This window comes from Trichomycterus rosablanca, chromosome 13 (genome assembly GCF_030014385.1).
Source record: "Trichomycterus rosablanca isolate fTriRos1 chromosome 13, fTriRos1.hap1, whole genome shotgun sequence".
In the NCBI taxonomy this organism is placed as follows: Eukaryota; Metazoa; Chordata; class Actinopteri; order Siluriformes; family Trichomycteridae; genus Trichomycterus; species Trichomycterus rosablanca.
The window spans coordinates 11360933-11379716 of record NC_086000.1 but is presented as its reverse complement, the minus strand read 5'-3'; the positions used below and the strand labels follow the sequence as shown (position 1 = coordinate 11379716).

At 39.6% G+C, this 18784-nt stretch overlaps 1 protein-coding gene across 2 annotated transcripts in view; it reads right to left on the bottom strand.

Annotated features, from left to right (window-relative positions):
• Positions 1 to 9645: 9645 nt before the first annotated feature.
• The window catches only part of itpka (inositol-trisphosphate 3-kinase A), a 43063-nt gene continuing 33924 nt past the window's right edge, over positions 9646 to 18784 (bottom strand). Inside the window, exons 4-8 of one of the 2 annotated variants that reach the window (XM_063007598.1) lie at positions 16982 to 17186; positions 16616 to 16717; positions 13718 to 13789; positions 11863 to 12084; positions 9646 to 9882 (exon numbers count right to left, since the gene is read on the bottom strand). In XM_063007598.1, the coding sequence (XP_062863668.1) occupies positions 11875 to 12084; positions 13718 to 13789; positions 16616 to 16717; positions 16982 to 17186 (589 nt within the window). In that variant the 3' untranslated portion in view covers positions 9646 to 9882; positions 11863 to 11874. Of the gene's footprint in view, positions 9883 to 11757; positions 12085 to 13717; positions 13790 to 16615; positions 16718 to 16981; positions 17187 to 18784 lie in introns of those variants that run through there. The other variant, XM_063007597.1, reaches the window with a different exon arrangement.

The window sequence follows — 18784 nt, the reverse complement described above, 5'->3', positions numbered from 1 at the left end:
AGGATGCTCTTTTATTTGGCTTCATTCTTCTTTTCTGTAGTTTTACCAGTTTCCCTGTTTGTGCCACTGAGAAGCACCCCTGTAGCAAGTTTTTTAATCTCTGCACAGGACTTACCTCTCTCACCAAGGCAGAGATATGGCACTCGATGGTTCAAATCTCAGCTCTGCTACCGACAGGCTGGGCGCCTACACAAAAAAATGATTGGCTTGTTTGCAGGAAGGGTGCTGAAGGGAATTCCTCATAACTGGTGCAATTACGACCTCTGCTGGCTGATTGATGGCGCCTGACGGGTGATAATGGGATCAGGTTGTGTCTCCCTGTGTACAAATTCACATATGAACTCACCTCGTGCAGGTGAAAAGATGCAGTCGGCTACTGTACACATGTCGGAGGGGGTGCGTGTTTGTCACGGCTCTCCTCAGTCAGGAGTGGAGGTCAGTATCAGTAGAGGGGAAGCATAATGCAATTGGGTAATTGGATAAGACAACATTGAGAGAAAAATTGCGGGAATTTGATCACAGAGATTAACAGACAGTTCTTTGGACTGCATGGCTTGATTTTTGGTCCTCATACTGCAGAGTAAATGGTGGGCCTTAACAGACCCAGGTATGTGCCTTTTATAATCAATTTAAATAGCAACAGGTGGACTCCAGTTGAGTTCTAGACACAGACACATCCCATGGATCCCAAGGTGAGATGCTACAGCAATGGATCTGAATACTTTTGTAAATAAGATATTTCAGTTTCTAAGAACCTTCTAAGAACTTTAACATTATCCAGCAGGCTGGGCACCTATATCAACAACGATTGGCTGTTGTTCATATAGGGTGAGAGACGGATGGACGGACTGACATAGCTGATGCAATTACAACCTCTACTGGCTAATTGATGGTGCCTGTACAGAGACGAGGGATAATGTGTTAATCAGGGTGTGGCTCTCCGTACACAAAACTAATCAGCATAAGAACTCGCCTTGCGCAGGTGAAAAGATGCAGTCGGCTACTGCACACGTGTCGGCGGTCTCGGCTCTCCTCAACCAGTAATTGGATATGCTAAAGTCGAAAGAAAATGCATAAAAACAAAATAATAAACACTTCATTATTTTGGGGTATTCAGTGTACTGTAGATTGTTGGGTGAAAATGCCTATTTGAATTATTGTGTGCAAAGGTCAAGGTGTCTAAATACTTTTACTGTATAAATATACATCCTAAAAGTTGCCAAACATCTGAAACATACCTCCAAAACATACCTTAAGGCTGTGTCATAGATAACTTGAAGAGCAAGATGGTAGGCAAGACACCAAGAACAAGATGATATTTGCTAGGCAAAACTCTTTCAATAGAATTTTAAAGAAATCACAGGACAAGTGGTAAAAGTGATGGGGGTACTGCCAATATTTCAAAATATTTTACCATTTTAAGACCTCAGTTCTTGTTTCAAGATCATGTCTGGCTCTGTGAGACTGCACATAAGAACATTTCTGTAAGTACTTGCTGAAATCTAACAGCAAGTACTGTGTTCCTTGTTTGGGTCTTGTATAATGTACATATTGTAATGTGTAGTTAACACTGAAACCATTTAAATTCACTTAAAGGATGACAGAATATATATTGTAATAGATATATATTTTTAATAACTAGCATTAGCTATAGACCTAGACAGTTATTTTATAGAAGGCCTTTTGGCAAGCACACTGTGTTGTGTAATTGAGGGTAAGTACATGACATTTAAATTTTAATCATTATTCCAAGTAAACAGCATGCAATGTCCTTAATTGCATTAATGTTCCCAAATTTGAAGCAATAAAGTAGCACACAAGTAGAAATATCTGTTGAGCATTTTATCAAGTTACCTACACCGATCAGGCATAACATTATGACCACCTTTCTAATATTGTGTTGGTCCCCGTTTTGCTGCCCCTATGCAACAAACTGTGCTGCACTGTGTATTCTGACACCTTTCTATCAGAACCAGCATTAACCTCTTTAGTAATTTGAGCTACAGTAGCTCTTATGTTGGATCAGACCACACGGGCCAGCCTTCACTCCCCACGTTCATCAGTGAGCCTTGGCCGCCCATAACCCTGTCACCGGTTTACCACTGTCCCTTCCTTGGACCACGTTCATCAGTGAGTCTTGGCCGCCCATAACCCTGTCGCCGATTTACCACTGTTCCTTCCTTGGACCACTTTTGATAGATACTGATCACTGCAGAACGGGAACACCCCACAAGAGCTGCAGTTTTGAAGATGTTCTGACCCAGTTGTCTAGCCATCACAATTCGGCCATTGTCAAACTTGTTTAAATCCTTACACTTGCCCATTTTTCCTGCTTCTAACATCAACTTTGAGGATAAAATGTTCACTTGCTGCCTCATATATCCCACCCACTAACAGGTGCCGTGATGAAGAGATAATTAGTGTTATTCACTTCACCTGTCAGTGGTCATAATATTATGCCTTGTCAGTGTAGTTTGTAGTAGGGTTTTTATTTGTATTTTTTGTAACAGATAAGGGGAACGCTGCGGTGTTTTCTATAATAACAGATATTTCCTATAAATGCACTGATTGGTTTATATTTCAGTAACACAATCATGTAATACAGCCTTTAATGTTCCACCCAACACTGTGATCAGCATGTTAAAGAGGAATGGTCACATTTGATGTTTACATTAAGCAAAAGAAGAACTCGACTCCCGAGAATTAATAAGGCAGCTAAAATACTTGGTTCCTGATTTATTAATACAAACACAGTTTGTAATGAAGAATTAAATACGTTGTTGCATTTGTAATGGAATAGTTAAGTGTTTTTTAGTATTATCATTTACCATGATTTAGTGCAGTGGACAAGTAATCAAATGTGGACCTGTTCAGATTTTGTGAAATAGCTTAAGGAATAATTGAATAACAACATTTGAATAACAGTTTTCCAGAGTACCCAGGTTTTTTTTGGTGGGTAGGGGCTGGGGGTTATTTTTATTTTAAATCAGCCAATAATAAACTATATTAACTACAGTGGTCCCCAACCTTTTTTGCATCACGGACCGGTTTCATATAAAATATCATTTCATGGACGGGCAGGGGCAGGAGGATTTTTAATAAAATAATTATCGAATGGAAAATCAGTGTGAATCCTGAGCTTTTTCGATGCAACGAGATGCTGCTTCCAACTAGTGGTGATTGGAGACAATAACACCTGAAGAGTTTTGGAAATTTAATTGCTCTTGTAGCGATCTCTAATTATTTATTCTCTCTGTGCAGCCCGGTAATAAATGACCCACGGACTGGTACCGGGGGGACCAGTGAACTACAGTATGAAAATTTTTAAATGAAGCTAATAATTTGGTAATAAAACATAAAAGCAAAACAAAACATTTTTATTCTTATAATTTTTTTCTGATTGTTTTTTTTTCAGGGGTTAAGACATTTTTATGGAAAATTACTAAACTTATAAGTAAGTGTGACAATGAAACTGATTGTCCATTGTTTTTTGTATTGTGAACTGCAGTGTAAAGGTTTTTTTGTTATAGTACAAGTTTCGACTAGTTTCGAACCTAAAATTGATTTTTTTATATAATCCTGTTTTTATACAATGCTTCTTTGCATTTCTTTCTTTTTAATACAGATTTGTATGTTTTACTAAATGTACGCATAGTATTACTGTTTTTAACCCAAAAAGTATTCATTTATTTAATAAAATGCATTTAGTTTTCACTTTAAACTAATAAACGTGTAGCTTTCTGTTATATAACATTATATGATTGATTGTTTTAGTTGAATGCGTTTGAGTTTTATCACTGCCGTTATGCTGTATAATGCCTGTCATTATGAGACATGCAGCATATGAAGTTACCACAAGGGGGCAAACTGGACTTTGTTGGAAAGTTTGTTTTTGACTCTATAAGCTTCATTCACTGGAAAATTACACTGTTGAAGCTTTAAGTAATTCCAAACCTCTAATAAAAATTATTTAACTGAGTCTGACTGACTATACATTCAATACATGCAACTCTTAAGATTAGGATCCACAAGAAAATAAATCAATGTTTTATTCAGATTTTTTCCCCAAAGCTTTGTTAACTGTTCAGTGTTGCCATGTTATTTGTGTGCCTGATAAGTGGTCTGGATACAGTGGTCACTTCCATTAGGCCAAAAAAAGGAGGGCATCAAAAAGGATCTGTCAGTGAGTAGTCAGGATAGAGCACACAGAGTCTACAGCACACAATTAAATCCTTAACAGATACAATTGTGATGCAACCAAATGAACTAGAAAAATAATGCATGTTCTACTCACCACAGTCTAGTTGTGATACTTTAGTACAAAAACATGAAATGTACACTATATTGCCAAAAGTATTCACTCACCCATCCAAATCATTGAATTCAGGTGTTCCAATCACTTCCATGGCCACAGATGTATAAAACACCAAGCACCTAGGCATGCAGACTGCTTCTACAAACATTTGTGAAAGAATGGGTCGCTCTCAGGAGCTCAGTGAATTCCAGCATGGTACCGTGATAGGATGCCACCTGTGCAACAAGTGCAGTCGTGAAATTTCCTCGCTACTAAATATTCCACAGTCAACTGTCAGTGCTATTATAACAAAGTGGAAGCGGTTGGGAATGACAGCAACCCAGCCAACGAAGTGGTAGGCCATGTAAAATGACAGAGTGGGGTCAGCGGATGCTGAGGCGCAGAGTGTGCTCTTGCCAGGAGAACGGTACTTGTCTGACTGCATTGTGCCAGGTGTAAAGTTTGGTGGAGGGGGGATTATGGTGTGGGGTTGATTTTCAGAAGTTGAGCTTGGCTCCTTAGTTCCAATGAAATTAACTCTTAATGCTTCAGCATACCAAGAGATTTTGGACAATTTCATGCTCCCAACCTTGTGGGAACAGTTTAGGGATGACCCCTTCCTGTTCCAACATGACTGCGCACCAGTGCACAAAGCAAGGTCCATAAAGACATGGATGAGCGAGTTTGGTGTGGAAGAACTTGGCTAACCTGACCTCAACCCGATAGAACACCTTTGGGATGAATTAGAGCAGAGACTGCGAGCCAGGCCTTCTCGTCCAACATCAGTGTCTGACCTCACAAATGCACTTCTGGAAGAATGGTCAAAAAGTCCCATAAACACACTCCTAAACCTTGTGGAAAGCCTTCCCAGAAGAGTTGAAGCTGTTATAGCTGCAAAGGGTGGGTCGACATCATATTAAACCCTATGGATTAAGCATGGGATGTCACTCAAGTTCAAGTGTGAAGGCGAATACTTTTGGCAATATAGTGTATCTTTCTTACTCTTAGAAATGAAAGGGTGGTGAGCTGTACGTTGTTTTTCATTTTGGCATGTTGACAGTGTGAACAGTTGTTAAAACTTAGTAATTAACTAGTTATTAATTAATTTGTTTTATTAGGATTTTAACGTCATGTTTTACTCTTTGGTTACATTCATGACAGGAACGGCAGTTACTCATTACACAAGGTTCATCAGTTCACACAAGGTTATATAAAACAGTCATGGACAATTTAATATCTCCAAATGCAGTCAGTACTGAGCATGTGTCAGAGGGGGCGTGTGTGAGTTGAGAAAGCGTCCTCAGTCAGCGGTGCAGGGTTGAATCAGTGGAGGATGCAATCAGGGTAATTGGACACGACTAGATTAGGGGAGAAAATTGGGGGGAAAAGTTTGAAAAAAAAAAAGATCTTATAGGTTTAGCCTATACTATACTACAATTTGGCATATTTCTAAAATGTGTAAATGCTCCTATGCTGTCATTGTACTAGTTTGTATTGTAAAAGTAATCCCTTATGCTAGTACACTTCACACTGCCCCTCTGGATAACATTAAAACAGTTCGTTTTTTAGTGCCTCATATTATAGTTCAAGCAACTCTGTCTGCTCTGTCACATACCAAAATTATTCATTCTATTTTTATTTTAGTAGTAATTAGTTGTGTAAAGTGGCTTCCATACTCCATATGTATCAAGATGTCATCCTGCTTTATTAAACATAAACTTTCTGCATTTAATCTGTTGATTACAGCATCAGATTCCAAGTAAATTATAGATTGGCACTTGGCAGCACACCCAGGCTTGAAAAATGCTTTCACCCATATCCAAACATACCATACTTGGGTGTGAAACTAGTGTAACTTCGGTGGGTGGCACTGTCGCCTGTCAGCAAGAAGGTCCTGGGTTCGAATCCCAGGTGGAGCGGTCCGGGTCCGTCTGTGTGGGTTTCCTCCCACAGTCCAAAGACATGCAAGTGAGGTGAACTGGAGATACAAAATGGTCCATGACTGTGTTTGAAATTAAAAACTTGAACTGATGATTCTTGTGTAACGAGTAACTGCATGTTCTGTCATGAATGTTCCAAACATGTGTAAAACATGACGTTAAAATCCTAATAAATAAATAATGAAGTGTAACTTACATAATAGCCACCAATCTGGGAGAGTGAGGGCTAACACATGCTTCCATCAACACACTTAAAGCTTGTCAGTTTGAGTCTGGCAATGGGTGCTGTCTTAACCTTTACACATGAGCTCTAAGATACCTGATACCTGACAGAGTCCCCATCTGTGACAGCAGTAGAAGAAACTTAATGTGTAGAAATTAATTAATAAAAACAAAACATCACACTATTGTCTCACAATGGACTCGATATGAAAAGAACAAAAAATAATATATAGTTTTTAAAAGATTTATTATGAGAAAGTATATATTCACACTGTGACAACAAATACTGTCACTACATCCCTAAAAACAGTAGTGTTTGAAGGTAAACTTTGTCCGATCAGACAGAAAACACTTTCAAAGAAATGCACTTAATGCCTAACACCATAGAAACATAGGAAAAAATCTTTAAAAATCAACAGAAATATATTTAATACCACTATTTTTCTATAATCAAAAATATATAAATGTATATCCACACTGATTAATTGCATACTAATTTGATCTTCAAGTAGATTTTTTTTTTTAAATAAACGGGGGCTTAATCATGAATAAAACCCACTGACCCAAGTAAACACATGCACGCTTTTAGAAGTTTCAGTTATGGGAAATGAAATGCAATTGAGTGGACAGTCCCATATTCAATAATAACAAAGGAAGTGGTCAGGATTTTAAATATTACAGAGAAACTCAGGAATGTTATGACAGTGTGTCCTACACCTGCTGCAATTCTTAGATTTGTCAGACTTATAAAGGATGGTCAGTCATACACACAATACAGCCAAAAATAATTGGAACCTATATCTTATTAAAACCCATTATCATGATAGAGCAGATATGCCTTTAGATACACAAACTTCACTCTTTTAGAAAGGCTGTTGGACAAAATGTGTGTAGAAGAAGAATCGTCTCTATTAAGTCGTTAGAGCAGGGGTGTCCAAACTTTTCTTGTTGGACGCCAGATGAAGTAAAAAAGATGCAAACTTGGGCCACAGACCGTCTTGTAATAAAACAAATAAAAATATAATAGACCTACCTGATTACTAACAGTTACACTTCATTTCTTTGACAGTGTTGTGTAAACTAAGACTTGCCAGTTTCACTCATCAGTTAATAATGCTAATGGGAAGATTATTATACTTCTTTAAATAAACGTACACACTTCCCTCTAAACTCAGTAAAAAATATCCATAGTTTCCTTTCTTAGAAGCTGCCATGTTTATCCAAAAAACTCGTAAACATTAATGTAGGTGTAACAATATTGTTTTGAGTTGGGAAAGAGAAGAGTTGGGGAACATTTTAGATTTGTTTTATGCGATAGCGACACACAGTTTAAACAATTCAAGCAGTTTAAAAAAAAAAATCTGCTTAATAGCATGCCAACAGTGGGATATTCCACTAGCACACCAGCACCGAGATTCTAAACTCCTCGGTTTGAAACTCAGTGTTGCCACCGGGTGGCTGGGTGCCATCTGGCGGGCATAATTGGCAGTGCCTGCAGCAGATACTAATATCTGCAGGGTGGGGACTGGACTATGTGTGGGTGGGATCTTCATACGATGTGTAAAGACCCTGATTGGCAGAAGAGACGCCTGTGCAGAATGCAGAGGCAAGAAGAGGAGGGCTGTGCACGTGTCGGAAGAGGCGTGAGCAGCGACATGCTCTCCTCAGATGCAATTGGGTATCCCTCAGCAGTGGAAGATAAACTGACTACACTACTATTACTACTATTGTGAGGAAAATGGGGAGAAAATGCATTTTTTTAAAAAAGGTAACAGGCCACAAATGGCCTGCGGGCCGTAGTTTGGTCATCCCTGCTTTAGAGCATTAGTAATATTGTGGCACTGATGCTGGGTAGTAAAGACTGGCGGTCATTCAACATTCCGAGAACCGCCAACGGTGTCAGATGTGGATGAGGTGTGGATGAAGTCAGAGACATGTGCAGTCCAGTCGATTCTTATACACTGATCCAAACAAAAGCAAAGGACTTCTCTATGGACTTTATATGGCAAAAAAGCAAGACGAATTGACTTGGAAAAGTAGCATCCTATAGCTAGGACAAAGGGAGTTTTTTAGTATGACTCTAATAATGTCAACAATTGTATGTTTGCTTTTATATTCCTGTAAGAAATAGGTGTCAATGATGTACTAATTAAAATGAATGTCCACATACTTGATAATCTCATGCTTATGCTGTGCTATATTTGCATAGATAACTGATTTTTTTGACGTGTATACCCCACTCCCTTAATTTATTTTTAATATATATATATATATATATATATATATATATATATATATATATATATATATACCTGTATATATATATATATATACCTGAATATATATATATATATATATATATATATATATATATATACACACACACACACACACAAACATCATACAGAAGGTTACAGCTGTAATTTTTTGGGTTTCTTCCTGCAACTCACAATAACATCAATAGACTTACTGATACTAATTTTAAGGGTGTTGTGGTTTTAAGGGATGTGTTGTGTTGACACTTTTTTAGGTGAACACCTCCACAGACGGAAACTCCATATTTAGCTGACTGGCTATGCTAGGATCCTGAGGCAGAAGGGCTGTATAGAGAGAAAGGTAGGATGGTTCCAAGGGTTCTGACTCAAGGGAAGTATACAAAAAGTATAAACAACACATAAAAACCCAGTATATCAAATTATAATAGCATATTTGGTTCTAGGGGTCCTTTTAAAAAATGAACCCAGCCCGAAATGTCTAAAAGCACTTGTGGTTTGTGCATTAGTTACTTGTAATAATAGATACACACATTCTGTCTAATAATCTAATAGATTTTTTTTTGTAATTATTTGCATTCCAGGCTAGAAAACGTAGGTCAACCCTTGTACTTAATAACTGTAAAACTCCCGTAAGCAGCATGAATTTTCTATAGCAGATTAGCATGATGGTGAGCTCTCTTTAGTTTATGCCATAGCATCAGACTTGTGGTTAGGTCTGTGTAATACTCCTCACACAATTCTTTACCGCTGGGGTGGGGTTTTGGTTTTGTAGTTCAGCATTACATTTCAAGATGGTCTTAGTGAATGTAAGGCATATGATGAGGGTATTTCTTTTCTGCACAGCAATGTTTTCACTGTGATGTCCTTACACTGACAACATTTACGCTCAGCGTTCATTTCTTACAATAAGTGCTTGCGGTTTCACTAAGCCTTTGCTCCTACTTTTCACCTTATTACAGTATGATCCAGTTTTTATTGATTTATTTATTTATCTTTGCATGTCATTTGCATCAGCTGCTTTATCCTGGTCAGGGTGTGAGTCTGGCTTTATCTGGAAACACTGGGTGCAAGGCAGGAATACACTGGACAGAGTGGTTATGAATTGCAGGGCTTTGGCCAGTCCTCCTCCCCCATAAATCGGCAATCATATCTGTAAAACAGTACCAATCAAATGGGCGTTTTATGAGGTCAGGGTTCTGTGCAAGTCATTGGAGCTTGTCTACACCAAACCCATTAAACCATGTCTTTATAGACCTTGCTTTGTGCACAGGGACATACTAAAACTCCAAACCTGGCTGGCCTTTCCCAATTCCCCATTCTCAACTGCTTAAATGATTTACAAGTGCAGTAATACCAGTGAAAGTGGTTTGCAAAGCTTGTAACTACATTTTCAAGCCCCTCCCCCATACATCGACAATCATATCTGTGTAGACGCCTGGTCAGCAAATAGTACCATTGAAATTTAAACACAGATCTCAGCGGTTAAAAGCTAGCAGAATAAACCGCTGCACCACCCCATCTTGAAAGGACTCTTATTTCAAGGCAACAGGGGCAACAGTTCTTTCCTTCAATTTTTAAACAGTTGTGATTTGTTTTGAGTAAGACATGGTTTACATTCCTAAGGAACCTTCACTTACAGTTTTAAAGCCTGGACTGGAAATGATTGATAAGGGTGTAATGTTAGTTCAGGCAGAATGTGTTTATTATGACTGTTGCTGTGTTGTGGAGAAGATGAGTACGGTTCCTGCAGAGCTTTTTTTAAATTCTGACTAACTGGAGTTTGGTTTACGTTATGGACTTGGCTAGTGACTCAGAATCCACAGTGAATGATTGCACAGTTACCATTACACCACTGATCACACATAATGGCTGGCATAATTGGCAGTGCCTGCAGCAGATACTAATTGGCCATCGTATCTGCTAGGGTGGAACGACCGGACTATGTGTGGGTGGGATCTTCATAAGCTGTGTAAGGACCCTGATTGGCAGAAGAGACGTCTGTGTAGAATGCAGGGGCGAGAAGAGGAGGGCTGTGCACGTGTCGGAAGAGGCGTGAGCAGCGACATGCTCTCCTTGGATGCAATCGGGTATCCCTCAGCAGTGGAAGATAAACTGACTGCACTAAATTGTGAGGAAAATGGGGAGAAAATGCATAAAAAAAAGAAAAAAGGTAACAGGCCGCAAATGGCCTGTGAGCCATAGTTTGGACATCCCTGCTTTAGAGCATAAGTAATATTGTGGTACTGATGCTGGGTAGTTAAGACTGGCGGTCATTCGGCATTCCGAGAACCGCCAAAGGTGTCGGATGTGGATGAGGTGTGGCAACAGGTATTTCCTTCAATTTTTAAACAGTTGTGATTTGTTTTGAGTAAGACATGGTTTACATTCCTAAGGAACCTACACTTACAGTTTTAAAGCCTGGACTGGAAATGATTGATAAGGGTGTAATTTGACTGTTTATTATGACTGTTGCTGTGTTGTGGAGAGGAAGAGTACAGTTCCTGCAGAGCTGCTTTTTTTTTTTTTATTCTGACTGACTGGAGTTTGGTTTACGTTATGGACTTGGCTTGTGACTCAGAATCCTCAGTGATTGATTGCACAGTTACCATTACACCACTGATCACACATAATGGCATGTCATAACATCTTGGTGTGAAACAAAGCATGATCTCCGTCTAGGGCTAAAGGGCCACAGGATGTGAGCGGCAAGATTATGACAATGGGCTGTTACTATATATCACTTACACTTCTGAATAGACAGTGCTTTAAACGTGTTTCCTATAAGACTATATTTAGTAAAGCTATTCATTTGTCTTCATTTTAATGATATTTTTTTGGCTGTGAGTGTTCTTCCAGGGCCTGTGGTGTAATAACAGACTTCACAATGACTGGCATGATTTAAATCAAGGTCGCTGGTGTCATGGGTTATGTTAGATCATGGGTTTTTCTAACATCAGCAAAGGAAATGAGGAACTGAATTTAATTCTGTTAAAGGATGAATCAGAGACGAGCTGAAACTGCTTGTGCATCAGAAGCTAGTGTGACTCTACAGCCTGGTTTTGAAACTGCAAATGCATGGATTAGCTCATATTTTTCTGTGGTACCATGCAAGGGTCCATCTAGCTCTTACCATCCTATATGTTTAAGAGCACTGTGCAGACAGTGAGTGGAGGGTGTGCAGCAGGTTATCAAGACCAAATAAGTAACCATCGTGTCGGTTCCCTTCTTGCCAAGGCGAATAGTGATCCAGCTTCTGTCCTTCCGGCAAAGCCGTGGTCTTTCCAAAATCGATCAGCCAGACGTTGGCTTGTCCCGTGTGGTCATGGATGAACAGCATTGAACTTCCAATAACCTGGAATATCACATTTCATAAGATTTAAGAGATGCGTGTGTTTCTTAGCAGTGCAGACTTTTATACTTGAGTATGCATTTAGTTTTCTCCCCTTTTTCTCCCTTTTAGCACGTCCAATTGCCCAATTGCGTCATGCTTCCTCTCCACCAATGCCCATCCCCGGTCTGATTGAGGAGAATGAAGCTAACCCACGCCCCCTCCGACACATGGGCAGAAGCCATATGCATTTTGTCACCTACACTTTGATGAGTGCAGTGCGGATCAGCTCTGTGTACAGAGAGACACACCCTGACAGCACTCTTTTCCTGTCTCTGTGCAGGCACCATCAATCAGCCAGCAGAGGTCGTAATTGCATTAGTTATGAGACAGTCCCTATCTGGCTTTTAATATCCCACCCCTATCTGAACAACAGGTTAATCGTTGTTCATGTGGTTGCCCAGCCCAGCCGGCAGGCAGAGCTGAGACTCGATATGATGTATTCGAGATCCCAGCTCTGGTCTTCCAGCGTGTGTTTTTACCACTGCACCACATGAGCGGCCTATGCATTTCATTTTTTGAAGGCACTGAGTCAATATAATAAAAGCTAAAGCTACCCAAAATAGGTCATAGACAAAATACAGACGGAATGGAATTTTAAAACTTTTAGCCACACAACATAGAGTTCTATTAAATATGCATGGAAAAAACAATTAGGTTTACAATACTGAATATACAGTATATCGCCTAAAGTGTATGAACACCACAATATTCAATTCCAAAGCCATGGGCATTAATATGAAGTTATACCCATGCTCTTTGCACATATAACAGCCTGCAATTCTCTGCAAAGGCTTCCCACACAGTAATAGAGTGTGTCTGTACGAATTTGTGCACATTCAATCAAAAGGGCATTTGTAAGTCAGGGTTTTGTGCAAGTCGTTGGAGCTTATTGCAAGATTATGTAGGTTATGTAAGGAAGGATTTGGGTAAGAATGGTATGGGTGTTGTTTTTTTGTAAATGCTTTTCCATTTCACAGCTGGTCCGGTTCTACCAAGAAATGATGGACACAAGGCAGGAATACCCTGGACAGTGTGCCAATCCATCACAGGGCTTCAGACATAGACATAATTGGCTGTGTCTAGAAGGCATGGCTGAAGCCCTTTGACGAATTGAGACCCTGTCCAGGATATAGCACCTGCTGAGATTCAAAAAATATAATAACCCATTAAATAGAACACATTGAATTACAATTGTATGTAACAATAGGTGTTTCTCTGACTCATAATTTAAGGCTGTATGTTTTAGTCAGTTTTTCAAAACAGATTGGAACACACATTGGACAGGGCTCCAATCCAATTCAATACAGGGCTTTACACACTCACTCATACTGGGTTTCTCTTTTTTGGAGGTAAAAGTATACCCGAGTATGTTGAGGAAACCAACAAAGATGCAGAATGTGAGCAGAAGTGAACATCAAACCCAGGACCCTGGTCATGTACTGTGCTGTTTAAAATAATATAATAAAAACCACTAAAACTAAATCTCCAAAACTAAAATAGAATATGCCCTAATTTATTTAATGCAGATTTTAAAACGAATACAAAAAAAAACAATTTTATTAATGGAATAAAAGGAATAGAGTGCTCATTTTACCTCATGTGTCATGAAGAATTCTGAAGCCTTCAAAATCTGTTTGATTTCCTCCAGCCTCCTAATGTAGGAGCTCTGTAAAAAGCAAACACCAAATAAACTGAATTTGGCCGGTGGCTTTAATAACAACACAGAACAAAACAAGGTACACCATAAAACAAGGTGACAAAAGAACTTGGTGTGGGGGGAACTACAATAACCTGCACATAGCCCTGATCTCAGTCTTATTAAACACATTTGGAATTAATTGGAACACTGATTGTGTACCAGGCCTTTTCAGCCAACATCAGTGCCTAGCTTCACACAAGCTCTTGGAACCAACTTCCCATTTATGCCCATGGTTTTGGTACATGATTTTCAACAAGCTTAGGGTCAGGTGTCCACAAACTTTCGGCCACAAACCACATCTATTCATGTGGCGGCAGCCCAATGCATAAGATCCATGAAAAGAAGTTCCAACATCTGTGTCTACCTGACAGATGCTCATCTGACTGAATGGGTGAACATATGAAAGTAACACACAAAAGTGTTGAATTATGTGATCAAGCATCATCTAAAGAGGTGTAAAGCACAATCCTATAGGACACTGGAGAGTAGAAAATGCATTTTTACTTTGTCTGAGTATACCAAAGTGAGAATACCAAAACACTCAAGTTTAATAATGGATTAATATTGGTTTTAGCTAGGCCATTAGGTTCCACTGATGGAAAATCTTCATGCTACAGCATAGAATTAGAATTCATTGTGTACTTGTGGAAATTATTTCCTTTACTTGTCTTTCTTTTTCTCAATTCCTCTAAGTGTGTCCCATCCAATTATTAACAGAAAGTGTCTACTAAATTTGGTGTGGAACAAGTTGGCTAGCTTGCCCAAAGCCCTGACCTTAACCCTATCCAACATCTTTGGGATTATGTTTACCATCATAAAAATGATTGCCACTAAGTAAAAGTGATTGTCAGGTGTGTTTAAACTTTTAGTCACATAATGTTTAACCCCAATAAACATCAAATGCACCTCTTTTCTCTGCTACGTCACAAATATACATACAGTGACGGTAATTTGGTTATGTAAAAACATCCATAATGTTGTTTAACTTTGTAATATGGCTGACTAATTTCTTGTAAGTGATTATGACTATAGTTGATGGCTTTCATTTTGCCAAAAAAATAGTGCTAGTTTCAAAGGTAGATGTTAGGGAAGGGTGGCACAGTGGCTAAGTGGGTAGCACTGTCGCCTCACGCAAGGTTTTCGATCCCCAGGTGGGGCGGTTGAGGCCCAGGAGTTTGCATGTTCTCCCTGTGTCTGTGTGGGTTTCCTCCCACACAAAGACATGCAAGTGAGATTAATTGGTGATACAAAATGTTCCGTGACTGTGTAGCCATGAGTAACTACCGTTTTTGTCATTAATGTAAACAAAGTGTAAAACGTGACGTAAAAAATCCTAATAAACAAACAAATAAATAAAGCTAGATGTTAGGATGTAACCAATTAAACATAAGAAAAAGAAACTGATCTGCCATGAATTAGTAGCTGCTGCAACATGACATCTGTGACACAGCCAAGCTTTATCTTGCCATGGCTTTAAGGCTGACACACAATCATTCCTTGCTCCAAAATCAGCACCATTTAATTTTTTGGCATGCCAGAGATGAAAAGAACCATCCAGACTATAATCAGCGACAGGTGCAAAGCAACATTTGTCATTGTATGGGGGTGCATCAGTGTTCACAACATGGGTGACTTTTGATGCAGAGGTGTATATTGGGATTTTAGACAAACACATGTTTCAATCAAGGAGATGTCTTTTCCCGAGAAGTCAACACCTATTGTTGCAAGACAATGCCAGGCCTTATTCTGCACATTCTACAACAATGTGGTTTTGTAGACATAGAGTGTGTGTGCTTGACTGGCCTGCCTGCAGTCTAGAATTATCTCTTGTTGAAAATATATGGCACAGAATTTTGAGCAGCTGAAGTCTTGTACCAAGCCAGAATAAGCAAAAGATTTATCTTGCAAAACAGCGACAATTAGTGCAAATCATCATTTGCAAATGATTAAAAAGTGTAAGTAATGGGAAAGGTGATAATTAATAGGACAAGTGCTAAACATGCCTTACAAAATATAATACACCAAATAGGCATAACATTATGACCACCTTTATAATATTGTGTTGATCCCCCTTTTGCTGCCAAAACAGCCCTGACCCGCCAAAGCATGGACTCCACTAGACCCCTAAAGTTGTGCTGTGGTATCTGGCACCAAGATGTTAGCAGCAGATCCTTTAACTCCTGTAAGTTGCGAGGTGGGGCCTCAATGGATCGAACTTGTTTGTCCAGCACATCCCACAGCTTAATTGGATTGAGATCTGGGGAATTTGGACTGAACACCCCACAGGAGCTGCAGTTTTGGCAGTGTCGTCTAGCCATTACAATTTGGCCCTTGTCAAACTTGCTCAAATCCGTGATGAAGAAATAATCAGTGTTATTCACTTCACCTGTGGTCATAATGTTATGCCTGGTCAGTGTATATAATAAGAAAATGTATTTTTAATGCATTTTAAGTGGGATTTTAAAGAATTATTTGTAATATACTGTCATACTGTGGTCTTTTTCCATTTATAGCTGCTGTATAAAAAGGCATACAAATTACATAATTGCAAATTATTGGCTGCCAAAAAATGTAGACCTACAAAGTGCACCTATATGGTTGGTGTATCTAATACAATGGCAGCTGTTTGTATTTATGAAAACAATAACATACAATACTTTAATCAACGATTTGACATCTATTTGTAAATTATAATGCTGGCTTTAAGAACTGTATTGTTTTGCTTTATTGCTTATAACAGCAGTGTGGCTTTCAGAGCTGAACAAACAGATTGATCTAATTGTTCTTACGTACAATTATGTTTCCATTCCCACTGACAAAGTCCATGAAAACTCGTTTAACTTCTTCTTTTGAGCCAGTTTTCTTAAAGTCTGTACTGCAGGTTCCATCTGCTTTCTGAAAAAATGAAAACCGAACAAACAAATCAGCAAAGCAATAACAAAACCTGTTCTACAGAGACATTGTGTGGTCTTATTCACGTGTACTGTAAGAGGTACAGGTAATTACTCCCAGTCAATATTTGCAAAAGCAAACCTTTGTGTTGACATTTAGACACACACGGGCGAGCATGAATATTTAATTTGCTGTATCCGGTTTCCACTAAAAATCCTGCCGTTGAGGTGCTGTCATCAAATGTTTGTTTTCTGGCAATGCAAATACCTTGATGCCCTCAATGCGAAAGCCCAAAGTGCTGGTGGAGCTGAGAGTCTCCCTCCACTGCATGTAGCGAAGCTTGGTCACAGCTTGCTGCTTTTGTTCCTCGGCGGTGGGAGCCTCTCTGTCCACCTCCATCATCTTATTATACAAATCCCTACGCAGCTTGGGCTTCTCCCGGGCTCGCACCAGCTCCTCCTCCAGATAAGTCCTGATGGGAAAGAGGAGAAAGCACAGAGGGGCATTTGTCATTCTCTGGAAGAAGGGATGCTTAATGATGCCTGCTGAGGAGTCTGGTGCACGATTTTATGGCAGTGCAGAATTTTTACGCCTGAGACAAATTGTCTCTTGAACGGCAATTTGAAACCATTAACGATTTACTGGTCAATATATTTTTCTTGTTCTTACTATTACTGTAATGTGGAAATATTTGAAGAACATGAACAAACAAAATTGTTAAACCAATTTGTTCTAAAACAAGCCCTGGCCTTGCTGGTGTGTTTACATCCCTGAAGTCACTTATATTACAGGCACACCCCTACAGCTCCACTAGAGCTCCTCAAACTAGGTCCTGAACAGCTAGCTCTTTTATCTGCTGGATTCTACCAAATGCACAGTGTATTGTATTATATATTTTATTATAGTATATTATATTATATTATATTATGTACTATATGTAGGCGGCTCAGTGGGTAGCACTGTCACCTCTCTCTCTCTATATATATATACGAGGCATAACATTATGACCACTGACAGGTGAAGTGAATAACACTGATTATATCTTCATCACGGCACCTGTTAGTGGGTGGGATATATTAGGCAGCAAGTGAACATTTTATCCTCAAAGTTGATGTGTTAGAAGGGAAAGTATAGCAATTGTGATGGCTAGACGACTGGGTCAGAGCATCTCCAAAACTGCAGCTCTTTTGGGGTGTTCCTGGTCTGCAGAGCTCAGTATCTATCAAAAGTGGTCCAAGGAAGGAACAGTGGTAAACCAGCAACAGTCATGGGTGACCAAGGCTCATTGATGCACATGGGGAACGAAGGCTGGCCCGTGTGGTCCAATCCAACAGACGAGCTACTGCAGCTCAAATTGCTGAAGAAATGAATGCTGGTTCTGATAGAAAGGTGTCAGATTACACATCGGAACTGGACCACGGAGCAATGGAAGAAGGTGGCCTGGTCTGAATCACGTTTTCTTTTACATCACGTGGATGGCCGAGTTCATGTGCGTCGCTTATCTGGGGAACACATGGCACCAGGATGCACTATGGGAGAAAGGAAAGCCAACGGAGGCAGTATGATGCTTTGGGCAATGTTCTGCTGGGAAACCCTGGGTCCTGCCATCCATGTGGATGTTACTTTGACACGTACCACCTACCTGAGCATTGTTGCAGACCATGTACACCCTTTCCGGCCTATCCCTTTACGGTATTCCCTGATGGCTGAGGCCTCTTTCAGCAGGATAATGTGCATTGCCACAAAGTAAAAATGGTTCAGGAATGGTTTGAGGAGCACAACAACGAGTTTGAGGTGTTGACTTGGCCACCAAATTTCTCAGATCTCAATCCAATCGAGCATCTGTGGGATATTCTGGACAAACAAGTCCGATCCATGGAGGCCCCATCTCACAATCTACAGGAGTTAAAGGATCTGCTGCTAACATTTTGGTGCCAGATAGCACAGCACACATTCAGGGGTCTAGTGGAGTCCATGCCTCAACGGGTCAGGGCTGTTTTGGCAGCAAAAGGGGGACCAACACGATATTAGGAAGGTGGTCATGATATGCTTTATCGGTGTGTTTACATA